This window comes from Typopeltis vanoorti, chromosome 5 (genome assembly GCF_054136105.1).
Source record: "Typopeltis vanoorti isolate ZY-2024b chromosome 5, IOZ_Tvanoo_1.0, whole genome shotgun sequence".
NCBI lineage: Eukaryota > Metazoa > Arthropoda > Arachnida > Uropygi > Thelyphonidae > Typopeltis > Typopeltis vanoorti.
In genome coordinates, this window is record NC_143553.1 from 31,097,466 (window position 1) to 31,124,170 (window position 26,705).

General features: G+C 35.5%; 1 protein-coding gene across 1 annotated transcript in view; it reads right to left on the bottom strand.

The window, feature by feature from the left end:
* Sil1 (Sil1 nucleotide exchange factor) overlaps positions 1-26,705 on the bottom strand; it is a 116,145-nt gene that overhangs the window by 74,456 nt on the left and 14,984 nt on the right. The window contains exon 3 of the mRNA XM_090392971.1: positions 14,479-14,741. Within this exon, the coding sequence (XP_090249097.1) occupies positions 14,479-14,741 (263 nt within the window). The remainder of the gene's footprint in view (positions 1-14,478; positions 14,742-26,705) is intronic.

Genomic DNA, 26,705 nt, shown 5'->3' on the forward strand with positions numbered 1-26,705 from the left:
CCAGCATATTGTTTATAATATAACTGTTTTAATTCTTGTTTACAATTCTTTAAAAAATTATATTATTAAAATGACTAATTTCTTGTCCAGTAAAATTTTCAATTGTCATAAGAGAAATCATTTTGCTCCCTCTTTCTTTTGACAATATTCAGATCTTCAGTCAACATCTGATTTCTCTTCTTAGACTGACACCACTAGCCTTACATCATGAATAGGCTCTTCAGTCTTAAAAAAAGTGTCCTCCTCCATTGAAGACTACTTTCACTAAAAGGACAATCTGTTTAGCAGATGATTTCTCTCATTTAAACTCTCTCTCCCCATCACTTTTCATAGATGCTCTGTTTCAACAGTCTATTAGGTGTTTTCACTGGCACAGCCACACTAAACTGCACCAACAATTCTACCACTTTCTTTTACATTTGAAAACATAAGCATCTAGTCAACATTCATACACAGTCTGGCTTCAAACTTCTCATATTTCATTTAGCCTTCTTTGGAAGATCATTTCCTATGCCACATTTCCCACCCCTCCCCCTCTGAGATTGATCTACAAATGTTTAAGAAACACATCCATAGAACAAAATTGCTACCAGCTAGCACAATATCTGATTCACCACCACAATATATACGTAGTTTCAGTCATTACTAAAATTGCACAAACATTTCCTGTTGCAATTCAGTTTTTTCTCTTCAACATAGCATTAACAGCTGAACAATTATGTTTTTCAAGATAATACTGAAAACAAGTTATAAATATAATTTTCTGAAATAAATTCTGAATTATTTCTGTACATTTAAAAAAAAAAAAAAAAAAAAAGGAAAGAAAGCTTATTTCCCATCTATGTTAAAAAACTTGACTATGTACATCAGAGCTATTATTCATATTGGTATTCCTACAAGTTACAATTTACACAATTGCACCTCATAATTAATCCTCTTATAGAAAATATATATAAATACCTTTTTTATTCTTATAGAAAAGTTTTCATAACAGAAAAGTTTTCATCAAAACTGAATCTGTGTAAAATGAAACAGGCAATTTCAAACTATAATTTTTATTCAAAATCAATATAGGACAATTAATAGTAATACTTGCAAAATCAGTTATAATAAATTGCAGGTAATAAATGCCTTCTTTCTTTGAATGCAGGTATCAAATATCACTCAAATTCAATCATCTCTTCTCTTCTCTCTACTCAAAATCAGTAGCAAAGCAGTTCCATAGACTTGTTAACCAAATGGTACATCTAGTAACCAGCCTGAAATTGCTTTATTGTCTATACTTTAAAAAAAAAATTACTGACTTGGTGTATATTTTGCTCAACAGTTCTGCCAGGTTGCAGTTGCAATTAAAGCAGAAGCAACTAAAACTACAAAGCTGTGCATTGTCTTAATTGTATATGTTCTTTTGACCATGTTTGTTTTGAGGAATGAAAAACCCTAGTTTCCAAGAGGAAAACCATGCCACCTTATGAGACTAGCCAGTTCACCTTCAGTTGAAAGCCCATATAAAAAATTATTCACACCCTAGGTAGGATTCAAACCCAGATCTTTCAAAAGGGTTCACTGATACTGATTGAGCAGGGAAGGCTTACTCTACCAGGGTGTGAAAGAAGTGTTATGTAGGAAACTGCAGTAAAGTTTTTATCCACAAATGTTTGTAGAACTATAGTACATTAGCATTGTGGTGGGCTAAGGTTAGATGATTTCCAGAGATCAATTGGTATTTCTTTGAAATATTTGATGTTTTTGATAAATCGATGGTTATCTTTTACTAGACAAGAAAAAAACTAACACCTTGTTCTATACATATCCAAGCATTTATCACCTTCTGCTGCAAGCAAAGGACAAATGCTTGAGTATGTAGAAATCTTCCAATTACTTAATCACATAAGTAATTATGAAAACAGTAATTTTGCAGTTAGTCCTCCTAGCCAAATATCCTATTTCTAATGAAACTTAATAATTAGAATTCAACATGACCACCGCCCATCAACTACCTGAACTAAATTACTTCTCTTTTCACTACTCTAACACACAAATTTTGCATCACATCAATGCCATGCAAGTATTTGCATCAATCAGCACAGTTATTTCCTGCACTTATTCCTTATAGCTTCAGGTATACTTCATGGCATTCCTTTTTTTTGCATACATATGCATTTGATACTTATCTCTCATAGCACTGTATTCTTATCTTTAACATACCATCTTTCAGTCCACCATCAGTTATACTTCTTACCTTGCTATCAAATTCTATCTTGTATATTCCTCAAATCATTCTTTGTCATTAGCCATCTACTGATTTCATTTACTCCGCTTTCAAGTTTCTTAATCATGAAAGTTTTGCCACTTCCATTCATTTTCTTATTTCTGTTGCAATTTTCCACAATCATTCTCTTATTCATAACTTGCACTGCCACTTTGAGGTGTGCAACAGCTAGGTTCTCATTCCTGTGTCCTATTAGTACCCATTAGGGGAAGCAAAAACTGCTATCAACCAAAAGCAAGTGATCAAACTAAAATGCTCCCAAATTCCTGCCCTATAGTATCCCACCTGGGTCCAGGCCTAAAAATAATATCATTTAATACTGAATGTTTCTCCAGTGTCAGGCAAGATCTCATTGCAAATATTTGCAGAGATAATGACTGTGATGTGCTCTGCCTGCAAGAAACTCACAGAGGGAAAGGTGCCAGCAGACCTTACATCCATGTGTAAAATCTCGTATAGAAAAAAAATAGAAATATTTTTTCTATGTCGATTTTACATGGGCAATTAAATTACATATTATACTGTAAGTAAAAGAATGTATAACTCACTGTACTGAGATAAATGTTGTAACTAAATGCTAAAATATATGAATAAGAACCACTAGATTTGTACTTAAAATTAAGCTCAAATAGGGCTAAGAGACCTAAGGCTAACAACAGTCGCAAAGGTCACTAGATTATGAGTTTTCCCGCCAAAACACAGTGATGGCGTGGATGACGAAGAAAACCCTCCAGTAAATCCGGGGGACTTTAGAGAAGAAGGGCCAAGGTTGGGGGAATGATATAAAAGATGGATTGAGTGGCTAGGGGCTCTCTTTTCGAAGTATGTTCCTGTGCCAAGCCATTCAGAGGACGGAGAGAGTCACATTTCCCGCGAGCAGCAGTTCCGATGAAGACGGGAAGTTCGCTAGTAAAAGAGACGGACTTTTCAAAATATCCCACCGTGTGATTTCCTCAATGATCTACATGTGTGCTGAATTATCGCATCCATATCCTAGTGCCCGATCGAAAGTTAGCTGGTAAGAAGTGGAAATTGTCCATAATCCTTTAGGATCTAAGACTATGTAATAAACTAGAAAGAGTGCAAGAAGAATGTTTCATGTAATATTCTAGATTGCGAAGTTCAACGACAAATGTTGGTTCTGTTATTCAGTGGCATAGAAGGTGTTAGAAAGAATCGGAAAGTCATATTTTAGTTTGAGTGTGAATAGTAGAATACAGAGATCTACAGATTTGCCAATGTTATGTAATGCAAAGAGTGAATGTGGTTTAAGTTTTGCCTTTTATCGTTTACAACATGACAGAAAGTTCATCATCAAATTCCTGACATGTACCCTCACTGGTGTACAGGATATAATATTACTACATGAAAAATTTACATCATTACCAACTTCCTATCTACAATTTTCCTCCAAATCAGTCTGTTACTTGTCAAGACTCCGACATTATCAGATCTTATATTTCTATCATCAAAAGGCACTTTGTACCGTATCAATCCAACTATATCTTGGTCTTCCTCTGGGTCGCTTTCCTGCCAACCTGGCAGAGAACACCTGTTTTGCTAATCTTTCCTCGCCCATTCTGTTCAAGTGACCATACCACCTGAGATTAGCTCTGCTAACGCATTTCTGGATGCTAACAATGTCAAGTTCTTTCCTAATATCCTCGTTTTTAATATATTGCCATTGATACCATCTGTTCATGCCTATAATCTTTCTCAGAACTCTCATATCTGCAATCTCTAGTCTTTGGTCAAGTGTTTTACTTCTGACCCAGCTCTCAGATCCATAAGTTAAAACTGGTTTGAACACTGTCTTGTATACAGCTAATTTAGTGTTCCGACTAATTTCTCTCTTATTCCATATGAATTTATTCAATTGACTTCCTACCAACCAGCTTTGTTGATTCTGTTGTCTATTTCCATATTTAATTTACCATCTTCACTAAAAATTGTGCCTAAGTAGCTGAAATATTTTACTTGTTCTACAGGTTCCCCATTCAAAACAGTTGAAATTTGCAACGATTCTGCCTATTTTCATTGTCTTTGTCTTTTTACTGCTGACCTTCATATCATATCTATTTAAAAAAGTTATTCAATTCAGTCAGGGAATCTTGCAAACTTGTAGCGGATTTATTTAGAAGTACAGGGTGTTCGGGATAAATTTGACATATTTATAATTAATTATATTTTTCCGTAAGTTACATGTATTAACACACACTTCTCTTCATTTAAAAGGTTGAACCCTTCTTCATTCATATACAAGATATCAGAAAGGATGGATAGCTGGAACCTACCTGAATCATGGAAGAGAATAACTTGTATCATGATGATTCGTGCCGGCCATCAAAATAAGGATATTTCGACTGCTGCCCAATGCTCCCTGAATACAGTAAAAACAATCAGGCATGAACTAGAGACTTGCAATGGTGACTACGAGGATGTAGCAAGAAGAAAGATCCCTAGCAGACGATCTGATTGCGTTCGTACAGCAGAATTCCTCGCAAATCTGCAGGAACAGGTGTTGAAGAACCCTGGCATTGGAATTCGGGCTTTGTCACGTGAAATGAATGTTGCAGCCTCTACTATGAAGCTTGCACTCAATGAAGACCTCCGCTACTACTCATACAAGCGCCGCAAAGGTCAGCTGCTTACAGAAAAGGCCCGTGAAAAACGTTTGATAAACGCGAAGAAACTTCTAAGCAGAGTGAAACATCCTGCGGAACCACAAACAATCTGGTTCTTTTCCGATGAGAAAAACTTTTGCCAGGATCAAAAACACAACACGCAGAATAACAGATGGCTTGCATACAGTACAAAGGACATTCCTCGTGTAATGCAGACTAAATTTCCCCAAACTGTGATGGTTTTCGGATGTGTATCCTCTGAAGGCAATGTGATGCCTCCGCATTTTTTCCAAGAGGGCCTCAGGTTGACTTCAGATGACTACGTGGAGTTGCTAAACACTGTAGTCAAGCCCTGGATAACAAGGGTAGCCAATGGTAGGCCGTATGTATGGCAGCAGGATTCGGCACCTTGCCACACCTCTGGGAAAAGTCAAAAATGGTTGTCTGAAAATTTCTACGACTTCACCAGTCCAAATGTTTGGCCTCCAAACTGCCCAAACCTTAACCCCATGGATTATTTTGTATGGGGTGCAGTTGAAAAAGACACCAATCGCACTTCCAGTAATACAAAAGCCCAGTTAATGGATAAAATTAAAACAGTTTTTGCGGCCCTTCCCAGGGAGACTGTAGCATCAGCTTGTTCGAGGTTCCGAAGCAGGATTGAAGCTGTGATCGATGCTAATGGTGGTTATTTTGAGTAAATCTTGTTGATAGTATTGTAATTAACTCTGCCTGTAATGTTTTTTGTCAATTCATTAAATTTAATAGATACAAAGAAGATTTTCTTTTTCCTCACGAAACTGTCAAATTTATCCCGAACACCCTGTATAACATTGTCTGCATAAAGCAAAGAACTGACATTAACATCTCCAATTCTGATATCATGTTTAATACCACTTTCCTTCATAGCGTGATCCATATAGATAATGAATAACAGAGGGGGATAATGTTCATCCTTGTCTCACACCAGATTTAACATTAAACCATCTTCTGTACTTCCTTCAATTCTAACTACTGACTTGCAACTCAAATAAAGACTAAGTATTGCTTATTATAATGCCCCATTGACACCACATAGCTGTAGCGTATTGAATAGCTTTCCTATTGGTACCTTGTCATATACCTTTTCCAGATCGACAAAACTTAAATACAGATCTTTGTTATATTCTCATGCTTTCTCAACCGATTGTCGTAAAGTGAACATCTGATTCTGACAGCCTCTATTTGTCCTGAATCCAGCTTATTCTTCACCAAGCTTTTCTTCCGCAATTCTTCTCAACCATTTCTCAAGTATACTGGCATAAATCTTGCCTGGAACACTCAGTAGCGAAATACCTCTGAAATTCTCAAATTCAGTTTTACTTCCCTTTTTATATATGGGTACTATTAGAGCTCTACTCCAATCATCAGGAATTCTTCTCTCTGTCCAGGCCTTCTGAACCATGCAGTGCAGCCATTGGAAGACTTTTATACCATACCTCAGCATTTCTGGTCGAATATCATCTACTCTCGCTGCCTTTCCACATTTCAGGCCCTTGATGGCTTTTTCTACTTCAAGTATGGACATGTATTCCTGACTGTATGCCTGTTGAGTGTTTTTTTTTTTTTTTTTTTTTTTTTTTTTTTTTTTTTTTGCCACTGTGCTATTACTGCTTGTTTCATTTAGCAATTTTTCAAAGTAATTACTCCATACTTCAATGATATCTTTTTCTCCCATTTTCATGTCACCATTATCATCTCTAACTCCTTTTACAGCACTCTTTCCTCCATTTCTAAGCTTCTTCAACAATCTCCAGAATATATTACCACCTTCTTGATATTTATTTTCTATGTTCTTGCCAAAGTCCTCCCATGACTTTTGTTTAGCTAATTTTACACAGTGTTTAGCTTTCTTACATTTGTCTCTATATTCTCTAAGAGCACAAGCTGATTTATTTGCCAGGAACTTTTGATGTGCTTTCTTCTTTTCCTTCACTGTCTCTTTAACTTCCTGTGTCCACAATGGAGTTCTAATTTTTCTATCCTTGCAGACTAGCTCACCACATGCCTCTCTAGCTGAATCAATCAGGATTTTCTTCAAGGTTGCCACTGAATCTCCAAGGTTTGGTTCTTGTTCTCAAACTCTTTCATTTTTTTTTTCAATAATCTGTGTATTTTAGTCTACAGTTTACATCTAAGAACTGCTCAACTTCTATTCACTTTAAAACTTTCTTACATTTCATTCTTTTCAATATGAAATTCAATTTTATCCTGCTCAAGACTAAATAGTGATCACTTCCAATTTCAAATCCTCGCTACACTCTGGTGTCCTGCACCAGGAAGAAAACATTACTATCAACAATAACATAGTCAATGAGACTTTTCTTATTCCTTGCCTCTTCTCTCCATGTGAATTTGTGCACATTTTTATGTTGGAACATGGTTTTAGTAATAACCAGTCCATGTCCTGAGCAGAAATCCAAGAGGTATTTGCTATTATTATTAGCTTAGCTCTTTTCTCCAAATTTTCCCAAAACATTTTTGTATGTCTGACAATCACTTCCTACTCAGCTATTTAGATCCCCAACAAGGACCAACTTTTCCTTTTTCATTGTGTCAGTAGCTTTCTCTAGAGCCTCAAAAAATTCCTCCACTTCCACCTTAGTAGAACCTTCTGTGGGACCATAGGCCCAAATAAGTCTTATTGTCCAGTTCCCCATTCTGATATTTGCCCACATCACTCTACTTGAGTCTGCCTGCCATTCAAGAAGATTAGCCTCGTATTTAGTGTTGAATACTATGGCTACCCACTTCTTTTTCTGGATTGTCATTGCCTGAATAACATTTTTTATTTATTGCTCAGAAAGATCTCACCAGTTTTTGTCTTTTTTTTTGTTTCAGTCATCGCTATTATGTCGATCTGGTACTTATCTAATTCCTCAGCTAGTTCCATTTCTTTACCATTCAGGCTTCTTATGTTGATAGTACCAATCTTTAAACTCTGGTGATTTTGAGTTGGGGTGTGCTTTCAGATCTGTTCTAGTAGCTGACTTTTCGCTGATCACCCTGGTTCCCTGGCAAAAACAATGGGGGCCTTGTTTAACTGGGCAATGCCCCAGCCGACATGAAATTTTGTCATCATGTACCAATCATTTTGTATATTGATTTAAGCCAATAACAATACAATTTGATCAGTTAATCCCAAATTGCCAGCCCATCCTCATTCGTTCAGTATCCAGGTAGATACCCAACAGGGTGCACCACGAAAAGGTGAGGATTGGACATTACGTCAGAAGCCCTGATCGGTTCTCCGCATTCTTTTAAAAGCTATGTGGAGGTCTCCTCTCAGTTATACAGCTTTGACCCTTAAGCACCCCGAAGAAAGTACCCTGAGAGAAAGTTAAGTGTGTTAAGTATCATCCAAGTGTCTGAGAAGTTATGTGTAATTATGATTTCTTTGTCTTAAAGCTTAAGTGAAATGCTTAATTGACTTTGTGGAAAGTTAGACACGTGACAAGTATTGTCTCCAGTGTACTCTTGTCTTAGTTAGAACCAGACACATGAGATGTGTTGTTTGAATGTTGTATATAATTTGTCTTAGTAAGAATAAACATGTTGTTTTTGTTAATAGCTTGCCTGATCTTGTTTAACCAATGCACTTCTCATAAAAATACCAAACCTGTGTGACCTAAGAGTAGCAATAGCCACGACTGACTGATTAACTAATAGGAGTTGCTTGAAATAAAGTTATTATTGTGCTTAGCTAAATATTTCTCATATATGTAAGGGAAGGAATAACAATTCTTTTATGTGATCCTTAATGGTGCAGCGATAAAAAAAATAAAAATTTTTAAGGATCAATACAAGTGAAATATGGCAAAGTAGATTAAGAACTTAGAAAAAGCCTCTGGCTGGAGCCAAGTCTACAATTCAAGCATGTGCAAGAGCATATTTATTGCCTTGAGAGGGGGGGAGGAATAAAACTAAGTTAAGGATTAAAGGATTCGGATTAATTGAGTTTTATGCGTGAATTAGAAATTGAAGTCTTTAAACAGTTTGAACAAGCTCAAGCAACTACGATATAAAATAAATAAGAAAAATATTACAATGCCACAGTAGACTCCATTCATTAAATAATTAAAATAATTGATAAAAAGTAAATATAAACTTTTACACATGGCATGAAACTCAGAGATATCCCATGATAAATATGGTAGTGCAGTATTTACAAAAGAAAACTTAATTCCATCGTCCATTGAGCTGTAATAATCTCAATGTCTCTGTTGTCAACAAACAACAGAAACATTGAGATTATTACAATCACATTTAAAAATATCCCAATCACCTCAGTTTATAAACCAACAGAAGCTTTTTCCTTTCCCAACATCCTCATCAATAATAATGCATACATGGCTATAATAAATTTAGTTTAATCCTTTATCCAAGTGTGAGCAAACAAAGTTTGCACCTGAAAATATCTTCAGGACTAGGGTAAGGTAGTACAACACCGGGCAACTCACAGCAAAGGTGGAGCAAGCTAACATCACTCCTATCTCAGTATCTCCCGTAATGCAAAACACATCTCCTTGCAGATATGTATAACTATGCATTAAGGGAAAGGCCACTACCCAGACTAGTTTCGACCTTTATTGAGGTCTCTTCAGTGGGAGCCAGGCCCAGAGGTGGAGATACCTGGTGTTGTACTACCTTATCCCAGTCCTGAAGATATTTTCAGGTGCAAACTTTGTTTGTTCACACTTGGATAAAGGATTAAACTAAATTTATTATAGTCTAACCAAGTGAAAAATAAACTTTCAGCATACATGGCTAATGTTGTATTAGGTGACTTTAACAGCAATAGTATTAACTGGAGTTACACAAAGTCCAATGAAGATAGAGAACTTATTGAAAAATGGCTGAAAACATTTCTCTAAACCTGATACATAATCCAAAACTCCCTGCATCTTTCAAAAGTGGCAGATGGAAGCGAGGCTATAACCCTGATCTCATATTTGTTAGCCCAGAAATATCCAACATTTGTGTTAAAAAGGTTTTGAATCTCATTCCAGATACTCAACGTAGACCTATAATGCTTCAATTCAACCCAGCCATTATGCCTAACATAGTACCTTACAGACAACTATTTAATTTCAAAAAAACTAATTGGAAGATTTTCATGGAGGATCTTGACCACTCCATAGAACCAGTCCCTCCAAATCCTTATGAGTATCCCCAATTCATAAAAATACGGAGGAAAATCTCCAAACACATCTCCCGAGGATGCTGCACAAACTACATTTTCCAGTGACATACAACCCCAGCATGCTGATTACAACTTCACAACACCAACCCCTTCTCAGAGGAGACTATCCATGTAGGAGAAAAATTATGCTCCAAGATGGCAGAGGAAAGGCAATCCTCATGAAAAAAAGAAATAGAAGCCCTTGATATGACCCATAGTAGTAGAAAGGCATGGAACTTTATCAACAGAATTAGGAAAGATTTCACTAAGCCATATGAGCATCCACAGGTAACAGCGAATCAAATAGCTCAACAGCTGCTGCAGAATGGAAAATTCCCTAAGAAGCACCCAAAAAATAAGATATTTAGAACCCTAAGTGAGAAACAAAATATGATTACCTCAGATTTCACCATCACTGAATTCATCGCTGCCATAAACCTATTAAAACCTAGAAAATCTGCAGGCCTTGATGATATCTGCAATGAACAAATTAAACACTTTGGATTCAGGACTAAAGAGTGGTTATTAAACCTATACAACACTTGCCTCAGAATCCTAAGGATACCAACTATCTGGAGGCATGCTAAAGTGGTGACATTTCTGAAACCAGGGAAAATTCCAACCAAAGCAAAAAATTACAGACCTATATCACTACTCAGCAACCTGGAAAACAGACACTTTTTTGTAAACCTGGGGGTAGGGGTAGGAAGTGCAACTGGAATCCCTTTAAACTCTATGAATGATTAATTTTGAATAGGCTAGTCAAACCCTAATCAAACTCCATCTTGTTGCTGAGCAGGCTGGTTTTCGACAAGGTAAATCCTGTATATCACAAATTCTCAACCTCATTCAATATATAGAAAATGGTTATGAGCAAAAACTAGCCACAGGAGCAGTTTTTGTAGACCTAATTGCAGCATATGATACCATAAACCACCTCGCACTCAGAAATAAAATACAGTCATACCCCGAAGTTACGCGGTAGGTGGGACCAACAAAAAGCGCGAAAGTCGAATTCGTGTAACTCGGGTATAATTTTGCATACAAACATACAAAATATTAGTTAATTGGGACCAAAGGTTTAAAAAAACACCTATAATTTTTAAGAAATATAATCATAATTATAGTTTTTTTCGTACATAAAAAAAAAAGTTATTTTGATGTCAATGGTTTCATAAAATCTAATAGATTCGACTGACTGCATAACATCTTTTTCTTGTCAGGCAAAATTTCTTCATAGCAAGTTATTGATTTTTTTTTTTATTCCTTGCCTTGTGGCTACAATTCGTTCCTCGTTAGAATCCATGACCTCCAAAATCTGTAAACCCTTCTTTTATGATTGTTCTGTGGATTCCTGTAGATCAAACTTCTTTTCTAGCTCACAAATTTTCATTCCGCCTTCAAAATCCTTAATAATGCCGAGGTTTTATTTCCAAAGTCAATGTTTTTCTTTTCTTGCTAGCTGTAGAAGAATCAGACTTGCTTCTTTTGGACAACATTATTATTTTTATGTGATAAAATTTTTATCAAGAACATGACATTAAACAATATCAAGGTTTGTTGACTATAAAAATCATGTATGAATGGAGACCGCACGAAACACATCAGTGCTTGTTCACAGCATGGGCAACAATGGCGAATGCGGCCGCCACCAGAAAGAAATAACTAGTGGTGAAGCGGGACGGGAATACGTACATATATGAAACTGCATAAGTCGGGTTATGGCTGTATACAGAATAACTAGAGGCTATCACCTTGTCCTCTTGATCCAATCACTTTTGGAAAACAGACACTTTTTTGTAAACCTGGGGGTGGGGGAAGGAAGTGCCACTGGAATCCCTTTACTTTTCAACATCTATGTCAATGACCTCCCTATCTTTCCAGGAACTAGGAATTTTAGCTATGCTGATAACCTTGCCATAGCCACTCAATCAAAAAATTTCAAGTCCATTGAAACTACTCTATCACTTGCCATAAATAGTCTAACCACATATTATAGCAGTAATCAATTAAAACCAAATCCCTTGAAAACCCAGACTGTACTTTTCCACCGTAATAAGGAAGCCAATAAGAAGCTACAGATTTCTTGGGAAATCTCTAATATAGAAAATTCCTGGAATCCTATCTACCTCAGTTTGACTCTCGATCACACTCCTTCATATAAAACACACACATAGAAAAAACAAAGGCAAAAGTGAATGCAAGAAATGATATACTAAGAAAGCCTACCTCCTCCAAACGAGGTGCAGACCCTAGCACACTGACATCTTCTGCCTTGGCCATTTGCTATTCTTCTGCTGAATATTCCTGCCTGGTATGGTCCAGATCCTGCCATGCTGAAGAACTTGACCCAGCATTGAATGAAAGCTGCCACTTAATTACAGGATGCCTGAAACCAACACCACTAAGAGACCTGTATATTTTGGCTGGTATTGCACCCCCTTCAATTTGATGATCTGCATTCTCAGCTGACGAAAGAAGCAAACAGATGAACACCACCCACTATTTGGCCAGACCACAGTGTCCAAAAGACTAAGATCCCGACATAGCTTTCTAGCAATTGAACCACCTAAAAACCCTCCAGAGACAAGACTTCAACTTGCAAAACTATTCTCAGGATATAGCAAGACTTCGGCTTGCTATACCCTGAGAATAATACTTGTATTCCAACAGCTGAACATCTTTCACATGGTGCCCACTTGGACTGGAATACTTGGAAAAGCCTCAACAGACTTTGAACGACAGAATGCGGCAAACAAAACCTCATCAAATGGGGCTACCTCACTGAACCAGATAATTTCGAATGTGGGGCAACCCAGTCCATGGAATACCTTTCTTCTCCCCTTCTGCAATCACCTTGCACAAAAGAGGACCTTATATCCTGCACAGAAAAGAGCAGTTGATTGAACAAGATACTGGAGGAACATCTGACCATATTTATTGTATATAACTTATGTATAGTTTCTTTTTTCTTCATACTTTTATTATTCCCTGTATAATTCACCTACCAAATTTAAGCTGTTCTCATTTGTAATGTATCCTAATTTGTCGTAAATAATGCTGTATCACCCACTTACTACTGTACTGCTTATGTTTGGATATGAAATAACTGCCACCTTTATCGATACCACACTATTTATTCCTTTATTTTCACTTCCTCTCACAATATTCTCATTCTTGACTACTATTGGACTTTGTTGCTTTTTTGCTGCACTTGCTCCAAAAATGTGCTTCCTCATCTGGTAAAGTCATCTCCATCCCATCTTAAATATTAATGAATTACACACAAAACTTCCAACTTTTACTCATAATCTAATGAATACATTTCAGTAATTAAAGTAGACAAGAGGGTGGCTAAAGTCAGTTATCAAAAAAAGTGAAAATTACTTTTGAAAAATGCACAGAAATCACTCATACTAATCATAATAATCAAATTCCTAATATGTAGCCATCCAGGGATATATGGGATATTATGATAGCAATGAGATAACATGTTCATATAGTACTAAATATTGGCAATTTTCCTTCAAACTCATCTGTTACCTCTCAAGACTAACACTATCACAAGACTATCACATCTTATATTTTGGTTTTCTAAGACACTTTTTACTGTACAATCCACCTACATTTTTTTTTTTTTCCTGACCTAACAAAGAACACTTGTTTTGCTAATCTTTCCTCCTCTTCCATTCTGTTTAAGTGACCATACCACCTGAGATTAGCTCTACTAACACATTCCTGAATGCTAACAATAGCAAGTTCTTTCCTAATATCCTCATTTTTACTATGAAACTGCTATTGATGCTATCTGTTTACTTCCCTAATCTTCCTCAGAACTCCCATATCTGTGGTCTCCATCGTTGACCAAATGTTTTATTTCTAACCCAGCTCTGAGATCCACAAGTTAAAATTAGTTTGAACACTGTCTTGTATACAGCTAGTTTAACATTTTGACTAACACTGCTTTCTTATTCCATATAAATTTATTCAGATGACTTCCTACCATACCAGATTTACTAATTCTGTTGTCTATTTTGCTATTTAATTTGCCATCTTCACTAAAAATTGTGCCTAAATAGCTGCAATGTTTTACTTGTTCTATAACTTCTCCATTCAGGATACAGTTGAAGTTTTCTTCTCATACTAATCAAAAACACAAAATGACAATCTTTTGATGAAGGGGAAAAAATTTTTTTTTTCTCAAGAGAACCCTTCACTTGTTGCCAAAATAAGAAGTTTATATAAACATATATTATATAGTAATTAAATTGCTGAAAAGCAAGTATTAGTAAATAATTTTAACAGGAATTATACTTCTTTCATAATACCTTTTAATACCAATATAACATATAGCTTAATACCTGCTCTGTATTCTGTTCATATTCTTCAGCCTTAAAAGATTTTAGTGCTTCCCTCAGTTCTTCAGCATTAAATTTCCTGTTCTGCTTATTAATCACTCCTTTCCGTCCATTATCTGTCTTCCAGAGTTCATATTTTTCTCCTTTTACCTCTGCTACTTCATCTGCAGTCTTTTCCAAAACTGCATCTCTACTCATTAGTTTTGCTTCTTTTTCACCAGTCTGTAAATTGAGTCTCACATGCAATCCAGATGGAAGAATCTGTCCTATATAGATAGGAGTAAAAACAAATTTCAACATTAGTATATAATATATATCAAACTTAAATACTTGTTAATTTTGCATAAGTGAACTTTTAAATCTAAAAGTGATCATCATTTATAATCTATTGCCTCCATTCTCATGTGCTAGAGAATAAATATATTTTTATGCATAGATGGTGGTGTCGGTGAATAACTGAATAAACTACTGGCATACCTACTCTCAACTTGCAAGTTCAAATCCTTCAACCTGTATGCTCAAATCGCACTGAAAACCTGCTTTCTATGAACTTACAGACTCAACAAGATTATAACCTCATCAAGATATAGATATAAATAACTCATGAAGCTTCTTTACCATTATGAAAAGATACTAAAACCCAAAATTTCAGGCTTCCAATAAGCAGTTTCACACTGGCAAAGGGGGTAAAAAAAAAAAATCATCTAACACCTAGAGTCCTGCAAACATGAGTGAAGATGCTTAATAAAGTGATGCATTTTTACCTCATTTATGCTTTTGCCTCCACCTGTGAATGCTTTTAATTATGGTAAATGTTTTAAAACTACCATCATCATCAAATTCCTGCCATTTACCCTCAAGGGGTGTACAGGATATCATAGCACTACATGAAAAATTTACATCATTATTAACTTCCTATCTATAATATCTTACTCCCTATCTCCAAATCAGTCTGTTACTTGTTAAGATTCCAACACTATCAGATCGTATATTTCTAACGTCTAAGGCACTTTGTACCATATCAATCCACCTATATCTTGGTCTTCCTCTTAGTTGTTTTGCTGCTAACCTGGCAGAGAACACTTGTTTTGCTCATCTTTCATCACCCATTCTGTTTAAGTGAATGCTGACAATGTCAAGTTCCTTTCTAATAGCCTCGTTTTGAATATGATACTGCCATTGTTGCCATCTGTTCATGCCTCTAATATCTGCGGTTTCTAGCCTTTTGGTCAAGTGTTTTACTTCTGACCCAGCTCTCAGATCCATAAGTTAAAACTGGTTCGAACACGTCTTGTACACAGCTAATTTAGTGTTCTGACTAATTTCTCTCTTATTTCATATGAATTTATTCAACTGACTTTCACCATACCAGCTTTGTTGATTCTGTTGTCTATTTCTATATTTAATTTACCATCTTCACTAAAAATCTGCCTAAGTAGCTGAAATGTTTTACTTGTTCCACAGGTTTTCTCCGTTCACAATGCAGTTGCATTTTCAACGATTCTGCCCATTTTCATTGTCTTTGTATTGCTGACCTTCATACCATATCTATTACAACAGTTATTCAATTTAGTCAGGGAATCTTACAGACTTGTAGCGGATTTATTTAGAAATATAACATCATCCACATAAAGTAAAGGGCTTAGACTAACATTTCCAATTTTGATATCAGGTTTAATCCCACTTTCATTCATAATGTGATTCATATAGATAATGAATAACAGAGGGGGGATAATGCTCATCCTTGTCTCACGCCAGATTTAACATTAAACCATCTTCCTGTACTTCCTTCAATTCTAACTGCTGACTTACAACTCAAATAAAGACTAAGTATTGCTTGATAAAATGCTCCATTGACACCATATAACTGTAGAGTATTGTATAGCTTCTCTCTTGGCACCTTGTCGTATGCCTTTTCCAAATCGACAAAACTTAAATACAGATCATTGTTATATTCCCATGCTTTCTCGACTATTAGTCGTAAAGTGAAGATCTGATCCTGACAACCTCTATTTGGCCTGAATCCAGCATGTTCTTCACCAAGCATTTCTTCCACAATTCTTCTCAACCGTTTCTCAAGTATACTTGCATAAATCTTACCAGGAACACTCAGTAGTGAAATACCTCTGTAATTCTCACATTCAGTTTTATTTCCCTTTTTATATATGGGTACTATGAGAGCTCTACTCCAATCATCTGGAATTCGTCCCTCTGTCCAGGCTTTCTGAACTATGCAGTGCAGCCACTGTAAGACTTTTATACCACCATACTTCAGCATTTCTGGTCGAATATCATCTACTCCTGCTGCCTTTCCACATTTCAAGCCTTTGATGGCTTTTTCTACTTCAAGTATGGATATGTATTCCTGACTGTGTGCTTGTTGAGTGGGTTTTTTTTTTTTTTTTTTTTTTTTTTTTTTTTTTTTTTAATCACTGTGCTATCACTGCTTGTTTCATTTTGCAATTTTTCAAAGTAATTACTCCATACTTCAATGATATCTTTTTCTCCCATTTTCATGTTATCTTTATCATCTCTAATTAATTTTACAGCACTCTTTCCTCCATTTCTAAGCTTCTTCAACAACCTCCCGAATATTTTGCCACCTTCTTGATATTTATTTTCTATGTTCTTGCCAAAGTCCTCATATGAATTTTGTTTACCTAGTTTTACACAGTGTTTCACTTTCTTACATTCGTCTCTTTATTCTCTAAGAGCACAAGCTGACTTATTTGCCAGAAACTTCTGATATGTTTTCTTCTTTTCCTTCACTGCCTCTTTAACTTCCTGTGTCCACCATGGAGTTATGATTTTTCTATCCTTGCAGACAACCTCACCACATGCCTCTCTAGCTGAATCAATCAGTGTTTTCTTCAGGTCTTGCCACTAAACCTACAAGGTTTGGTTCCTGTTTTCAAACTCTTTCATTTTTTCTTCAATAATTTTTGTGTATTTTAGTCTATAGTTCCATCTGAGAGCTGCTCAATTTTTATTCACTTTTAAACTTTTTTACATGTTATTCTTTTCAATATGAAATTCAATTTTATCCTGCTCAAGACTAAATAGTGATCAATTCCAATTTCGAATGACATGTAAGAAAGTTTTAAAGCGAATAAAAGTTTAGCAGCTCTCAGATGTGAACTGTATAAAATACACAAAGATTATTGAAGAAAAAATGAAAGAGTCTGAGAACAGGAATCAAACCTTGGAGATTCAGTGGCAAACTCTGAAGAAAACATTGATTGATTCTGAGAGGCATGTGGTGAGGTTGTCTGCAAGGATAAAAAAAATCAGAACTCCCTTGTGGACACAGGAAGTTAAAGAGGCATTGAAGGAAAAGAAGAAAGCATATCAACAGTTACTGGCAAATAAGTCGGCTTGTGCTCTTAGAGAATACAGAGACAAATGCAAGAATGCTAAACACTGTGTAAAACTTGCTAAACAATAGTCATGGGATAAATATCAAGAAGTTGGCAATATATTCTGGAGGTTGTTGAAGAAGCTTAGGAATGGAGGAAAGAGTGCTGTAAAAGGAGTTACACATGAAAACAGGAGAAAAAGATATCCTTGAAGTATGGAGTAATTACTTTGAAAAACTGCTAAATGAAATAAGCAGTGATGACAGCACAGTGGTAAAAAACACTGACCAGGCATGCAGTCAGGAATACATATCCATACTTGAAGTAGAAAAAGCCATCAAAGGCTTGAAATGTGGAAAGGCAGCAGCAGATGATATTCGACCAGAAATGCTGAAGTATGGTGGTATAAGAGTCTTACAGTGGCTGCACTGCATAGTTCAGAAAGCCTGGACACAGGGACCAATTCCCGATGATTGGAGTAGAGCTCTCATAGTACCCAATAAAAAGGGAAATAAAACTGAATGTGAGAATTACAGAGGTATTTCCTACTGAGTGTTGCTGGCAAGATCTATGCAAGTATACCTGAGAAACGGTTGAGAAGAATTGTGGAAGAAAAGCTTCGTGAAGAACAAGCTGGATTCAGGCCAAATAGAGGTTGTCAGGATCAGATCTTCACTTTACGACTAATAGTCGAGAAAGCATGGGAATATAACAGAGATCTGTATTTAAGTTTTGTCGATTTGCAAAAGGCATATGACAAGGTGCCAAGAGAGAAGCTATTCAATACTCTACAGTTATATGGTGTCAATGGGGGATTATATCAAGCAATACTTAGTCTTTATTTGAGTTGTAAGTCAGCAGTTAGAATTGAAGGAAGTACAAGAAGATGGTTTAATGTTAAATCTGGTGTGAGACAAGGATAAGGATGTACATTATCCCCTCTGTTATTCATTATCTATATGGATCACATTATGAAGGAAAGTGGTATTAAACATGATATCAAAATTGGAGATGTTAATGTCAGCTCTCTGCTTTATGCAGATGATGTTATACTTATAAATAAAAAAATAAAAAAACAAAGTGCCTTAGACAATAGAATTATAAGATCTGATAATGTTGGAGTCTTGACAAGTAACAGACTTATTTGGAGGAAAATTGTAGATAGGAAGTTAGTAATGATGTAATTTTTTTCATGTAGTACTATCATATCCTGTACACCCCTTGAGGGTACAATGCAGGAATTTGATGATGATGTTGTTATTGACTTTTCTTATTCCTTGCCTCTTCTCTCCATGTGAATTTGTGCACATTTTTATGTTGGAACATGGTTTTAGTAATAACCATGTCCTGAACAGAAATACAACAGGAATTTGCCATTACTATTAGCTTTGCTCTTTTCTCCAAATTTTCCCAAAATATTTTTGTATGTCTGACAATCATTTCCTACTCTGCTATTTAGATCCCCAACCCGGACCAACTTTTCCTTTTTCATTGTGTCAGTTGCATTCTCTAAAGCCTCAAAAAATTCTTCCACTTCTACCTTAGTAAAACCTTCTCTGGGACCACAGGCACAAATCTCATTGTCCAGTTCCCCATTCTGATATTTGCCCACATCACTCTACTTGAGATTGCCTGTAATTCAACATTAGCCTTGTATTTAGTGTTGAATACTATGGCTACCCCTTCTTTTCCTTGATTGTCATTGCCTGAATATAACATTTTGTATTTGTTGCTCAGAAAGATCTCACCAGTTTTTGTCTTTTTTTGTTTCAGTCACCCCTATCATGTCGATCTGGTACTTATCTAATTCTTCAGCTAGCTCCCTTTCTCATGTTGTACCATCATTTTTTATTTTGGTTTAAGCCAGTAAGAATACAATTTGGTCGGCTAAATCCCAAATTGCCATCCCTCGTTCGTTCAGTATCCAGGTGGATACCCAACAGGGTGCACCACAAGAAGGTGAGGACTGGACATTAGGTCAGAAGCCTTGGTCGGTTTTCTGCATTCTTTTAAAGGCTATATGGAGGTCTGCTCTCAGTTATACAGCTTTGACCCTTAAGCATCCCTAATAAAAAAAATAAAAAAAAAAGCAAAATAACAAACCTAGTACAAAAGCCTATTAATTAGAAAGGTGTAAGATTTAATTCATCTTAGGAAGTTTCCTGTCAGCAGGTGAATAAGCTGACTGAACTGTACACAGCTGCTCTAAACACATATGGCCATTTCAAATGCCATATGATTTTTTTTTTTTCACTATAGGATTAGTAATCATATTAATTCATTTACCAGTTTGGTTGGACAAGTGGACAGTCCTGCTCTCCAACAGTTGGGAGCTTGAATACCACTGTAACATGGATACTTATGGAAGTCTTTAGGTGATGGAAGACCTAGTGCAAGACCACCACTCTGCTTACTGGCAGCTTCAATATGACTTGAAAAGTATGTTTAGTCTCAAGAACAAGGTTACAGGAATTAACTCTTGGTCCAAGACTAAATGTATAAGTTCCCAATATGTTGTGGGTTACATTCACATAAAAAAAATAAAAATAGATAAATAAGTTAGGTATTCATCTCACAAATTAACTATTTAACCTTCTCTTTCCAAAATTTTAATAAAACGTTTAATAAAAATGGCATTCATTTGCTGCCTCTACCACTGTTAAATTCAACATTTTATCCACAAACTTATTTTCTGCAGTCAACCTATCTTTCTATGTAACTTGAACATCTCTAACTGGTTCCTCAAATCTCAGATTAAACTTAAAAAGATGCCAAAATATTTACTCTCAGCAATGATTATTTATCAACATTATTTACCTACCAAAATTCCAGGCAATCCTCACCACTCTCTCTTAACAGTATCTTTTCTTCATGAATAGCTATGCATAGAAGCATTAGCTATTTCTTGATATACCAAACATTTCCCACATTATTCTCAGCCTCACACAATCTGGCACTACTCATCTTCAATGTATAAATAAAAAAAGGACACACTAAAAAATAATAAATAATCCCTCAAAAGTGAAGGTGGAAGCACTCTAGTCCTAACCTTTGGTAATGGTTAGTAACTAGTCTCCAGTATCACCACTGTCAAAAATTAATACAATTGCTAGCCAGCATGCATTGCTGAAAGTACATACAGATACAATATACCAGCAACTGCCATTTCATATTATTAATTCTAAGTAATATTCTGTGAAATTGTGTAAATCCTATGACAGTTTTATGAATAGAACTGTTGTCACTATGGGAAATCTAGGCAGATTTGCAATTCATTAGTTAAACATACATATACAATTAAGTGTATTAAGGGAATATAATTTACTTTTAAACCGAATCACACATTGGTCTGTATGATAAATATTACAAAGATAGTTTCAAATAAATCTCTTATTACATGATATGACACATGATATCTTGATTACTTGAAGCTTGAGGTCAGATAATGAAACAGAACAGTTTTTTTTTTTTCTATGTTTATTCTATAATCTGACAGGAAAGACAAAAAAAAGATTTTGGCCACCAATACTGTTTCATTTAAAGTTACATAGAAAGATGGTTAACATTGGGTTAATGACTGCATATATATAAAATAAGAATATAAAAAATTTTCATTGTATTTTGTCCAAGTTCATTTTGTTCTTACTTGGAAAAATCATTTCTTTTTTTTCAGTATGCTACACTATTTTAGTATAACAATGATATAGGTCATTGAGTTTAATTTAAGGCATTTAATTTAATGTTTAAAGAGTTATCAACATTCAGAAGAACAGATATCCTATCCCATTCCACACTGCACTGATAAGCTCAATAGCTTGTTTTCTATTGAGCCTATCAGTGCAGTGTCAAATAGTTGTTGACCAGGTTGTTCAATTCAGCAGAAAAAAACCTGTATTACCAGAAGGGGAACCCTTCTACTGTAAAGATTGGCTAACTCACCTTCAATGAAAAGTCCTGTCAAAGGCTTAGACAGGATTCAAATCAAGGTCTTTCCAACCAGGGGTATTTTCAGAACCAATTGAGCTATGGAGGGCTCTTAAAAAAAGACAAACATAATTTTAATAAATACAACTTTTTTATATTTTATTTTATTCAAGTTGATGACAAAACAAAAGTCATGGAAAAACTTTGGTAAGAACATAGAAAATAAATATCAAGAAGTGGCAAGATATTCTGAAGATTGTTGAAAAATTTCAGAAATGGAGGAGAGGATGCTATAAAAGGAATTAGAGATCACAAAAGTGACAGGAAAACTGGAGAAAAAATATCCTTGATGTATGGAATAATTACTTTGAAAAACTGCTAAATGGAACAAGCAGTGATGACAGCACAGTGGTACGGAAAAAAAATAAATAAATAAATAAATAAAAAAAAAAAACTGACATACAATCAGGAATACATATTTATACTTGAAAAAGCCATCAAAAACCTGAAATGTGAAAAGGCAGCTGGAATAGTGATATTCAACCAGAAATGCTCAAGTATGGAGGTATAAAAGTCTTACAGTGGCTGCACCTATTTTCATAACTGTTATAATAAATATGATATGAAGGTCAGCAATTACAAGAAGACATATCTGTTACAACAGTCATTCAATTTAGTCAGGGAATCTTACAGACTTGTACTGGATTTATTTAGAAGTATAACATCATCCACATAAAGTAAAGGGCGCAGATTAACATTTCCAATTTTGATATCAGGTTTAATTCCACTTTCATTCATAATGTGATCCATATAGATAATGAATAACAAAGGAGATAATGTACATCCTTGTCTCACACCAGATTCTAACATTAAACCATCTTCCTGTACTTCCTTCAATTCTAACTGCTGACTTACAACTCAAATAAAGACTAAGTATTGCTTGATATGCCCCATTGACACCATACAACTGTAGTGTTTTGAATAGCTTTTCTCTTAGCACCTTGTCATATGCCTTTTTCAGATCTACAAAACCTAAATAGAGATCTTTGTTATATTCCCATGATTTCTCAACTATTTGCCATAAAGTTAAAATTCTGATCCTGACAGCCTCTATTTGTCCTGAATCCAGCTTGTTCTTCACCAAGCTTCCCTTTCATAATCCTTCTCAGCCATTTATCAAGTATACTTGCATAAATCTTACCAGGCAACACTTAGTAGGGAAATATCTGTATAATTCTCACATTCAGTTTTATTTCACTTTTTTTATATGGGTACTAAGAGATTTCTACTCCAGTCATCTGGAATTCATCACTCTATCCAGGTCTAAGAAGAGCAGAATCAGTTCTAACCATTTCTGTTAATAAATCTGACTAAAAAAAAATTATAAAAAGATCAACAAAACCAAAATGTAAATAACTAATGTTAGAATAACTGATACAAGCTATAGCCACCGAAGAAGTTTCTTGCAGATAGTTGCAAACTCAGTTGTTGGGATGTCAAAAGCAGTATATATACAGGGTGTTCGGGATAAATTTGACAGTTTCGTAAGGAAAAAGAAAATCTTCTTTGTATCTATTAAATTTAATGAATTGACAAAAAAACATTACAGGCAGAGTTAATTACAATACTATCAACAAGATTTACTCAAAATAACCACCATTAGCATCGATCACAGCTTCAATTCTGCTTCGGAACCTCGAACAAGCTGATGCTACAGTCTCCCTGGGAAGGGCCGCAAAAACTGTTTTAATTTTATCCATTAACTGGGCTTTTGTATTACTGGAAGTGCGATTGGTGTCTTTTTCAACTGCGCCCCATACAAAATAATCCATGGGGTTAAGGTCTGGGGAGTTTGGAGGCCAAACATTTGGACTGGTGAAGTCGTAGAAATTTTCAGACAACCATTTTTGACTTTTCCCAGAGGTGTGGCAAGGGGCCGAATCCTGCTGCCATACATATGGCCTACCATTGGCCACCCTTGTTATCCAGGGCTTGACTACAGTTAGCAACTCCACGAACAAAGCCCGAATTCCAATGCCAGGGTTCTTCAACACCTGTTCCTGCAGATTTGCGAGGAATTCTGCTGTACGAACGCAATCAGATCGTCTGCTAGGGATCTTTCTTCTTGCTACATCCTCGTAGTCACCATTGCAAGTCTCTAGTTCATGCCTGATTGTTTTTACTGTATTCAGGGAGCATTGGGCAGCAGTCGTAATATCCTTATTTTGATGGCGGGCACGAATCATCATGATACAAGTTATTCTCTTCCATGATTCAGGTGGGTTCCAGCTATCCATCCTTTCTGACATCTTGTATATGAATGAAGAAGGGTCCAAACTTTTAAATGAAGAGAAGTGTGTGTTAATACAAGTAACTTACGGAAAAATATAATTAATTATAAATATGTCAAATTTATCCCGAACACCCTGTATATATATATTAAAAATACCCAATATCTTGAAACCATGGTTACGTTCATTATGGGAGAGGGGAAATTAATTAAATGAAGTCCTAGAATTTGTTCTGACAAGTATAACTATTCTGAGAAATTTACAATTGGTATAAAGTTTGACAGTAAGTTTTGTGCATCAGACTACACATTTCAAAAACAAGTTTCAGATCTATAGATCTACCAGACCAGAACTAAGCGCAATTTTATCAGATCTTGGAAATATCTAACAAATAAATCAAACCATTCAACAAATAGCAATAATTCGATAACTGATGAGAACTAACTTGTCCCTAAACAATGAAGTATTTTCTAGGAGAGTAGGCTTAATTAGAAGAAATAACAAACTTCAGATATTGCACTTCATTCTATTTCAGACATTATTTCTTGATATCTCAAGAACTAGAAGATACTGGGTTAGAACAAAATAAGTTTGCTTTATTATTAGCTTATCAAGAATCTTCTTCAAAATAATCTGTTATTTGTTAGGTTCCAATATCTAAGATATCTCATAAATCACAGTCTTCTAAAGGCACCTTTAATTGTATCAATCCATCGAGATTTGTCTTCCTCTGGGACTGAAAAGAAATACCTATAAGAAAGAACAATTCACTGAAACTTATCGGCTTTATATTAAAAAGCAGAGAAGGAAACCAGTTAAAAGCTACTTTGAACAGTGGGTGGGATCCAAAAAATGTAGCTCAAAATAAAGCTTAACACATTTCACAGAAAGCAGATAAGTGCAAACATTCTTTAAAAAAAAATTAGTATATTGTAACATTATGAATGTTTCAATATACGTGGGTTGTCTGAAAAGTCTCAGCCTCAACCATAGATGGCAACACTATTGGCAAGTTTTTTTCGAAGTTAGTACCTCTGTCATAAGCATCATCATCAAATTCCTAACATGTACCCTCAAGGGGTGTACAGGATATGATAGTATTACATGAAAAAAATTACATCATTAATTTCCTATCTACAATTTTCCTCCAAATCAGTCTGTTACTTGTCAAGACTCCAACATTATCAGATCTTATATTTCTATCGTCTAAAGCACTTTGTACCGTATCAATCCACCTATATCTTGGTCTTCCTCTGGGTCGTTTTGCTGCCAACCTGGCAGAGAACACTTGTTTTGCTAATCTTTCCTTGCCCATTCTGTTTAAGTGACCATACCACCTGAGATTAGCTCTGCTAACACATTCCTGGATGCTGACAATGTCAAGTTCTTTCCTAATATCCTCATTTTTAATATGATACTGCCATTGATGCCATCTGTTCACGCCAATAATCTTTCTCAGGACTCTCATATCTGTGGTCTCTAGTCTTTGGTCAAGTGTTTTACTTCTGACCCAGCTCTCAGATCCATAAGTTAAAACTGGTTTGAACACTGTCTTGTATACAGCTAATTTAGTGTTCTGACTAATTTCTATCTTATTCCATATGAATTTATTCAATTGACTTCCCACCATATCAGCTTTGCTGATTCTGTTGTCTATTTCTATATTTAATTTACAATCTTCAGTAAAAATCGTGCCTAAATAGCTGAAATGTTTTACTTGTTCCACAGGTTCTCCATTCACAACACAGTTTACATTTTCAATGATTCTGCCTATTTTCATTGTCTTTGTCTTTTTATTGCTGACCTTCATACCATATCTATTACAACAGCTATTCAATTTAGTCAGAGAATCTTGCAGACTTGTAGCAGATTTATTTAGAAGTATAACATCATCTGCATAAAGCAAAGAGCTGACATTAACATCTCCAATTTTGATATCATGTTTAATACCACTTTCCTTCATAATGTGATCCATATAGATAATGAATAACAGAGGGGATAATGTACATCCTTGTCTCACACCAGATTTAACATTAAACCATCTTCCTGTACTTCCTTCAATTCTAACTGCTGACTTACAACTCAAATAAAGACTAAGCATTGCTTGATATAATGCCCCATTGACACCATATAACTGCAGCGTATTGAATAGCTTCTCTCTTGGCACCTTATCATATGCCTTTTCCAAATCGACAAAACTTAAATACAGATCTTTGTTATATTCCCATGCTTTCTCGACTATTTGTCGTAAAGTGAAGATCTGATCCTGACAGCCTCTATTTGGCCTGAATCCAGCTTGTTCTTCACCAAGCTTTTCTTCAACAATTCTTCTCAACTGATTCTCAAGTATACTTGCATAGATCTTGCCAGGAACACTCAGTAGAGAAATACCTATGTAATTCTCACATGCAGTTTTATTTCCCTTTTTATATAAGGGTGCTATGAGAGCTCTACTCCAATCATCGGGAATTCGTCCCTCTGTCCAGGCTTTCTGAACTATGCAGTGCAGCCACTGTAAGACTCTTATACCACCATACTTCAGCATTTCTGGTCGAATATCATCTACTCCTGCTGCCTTTCCACATTTCAAGCCTTTGATGGCTTTTTCTACTTCAAGTATGGATATGTATTCTTGGCTGCATGCCTGGGCAGTGTTTTT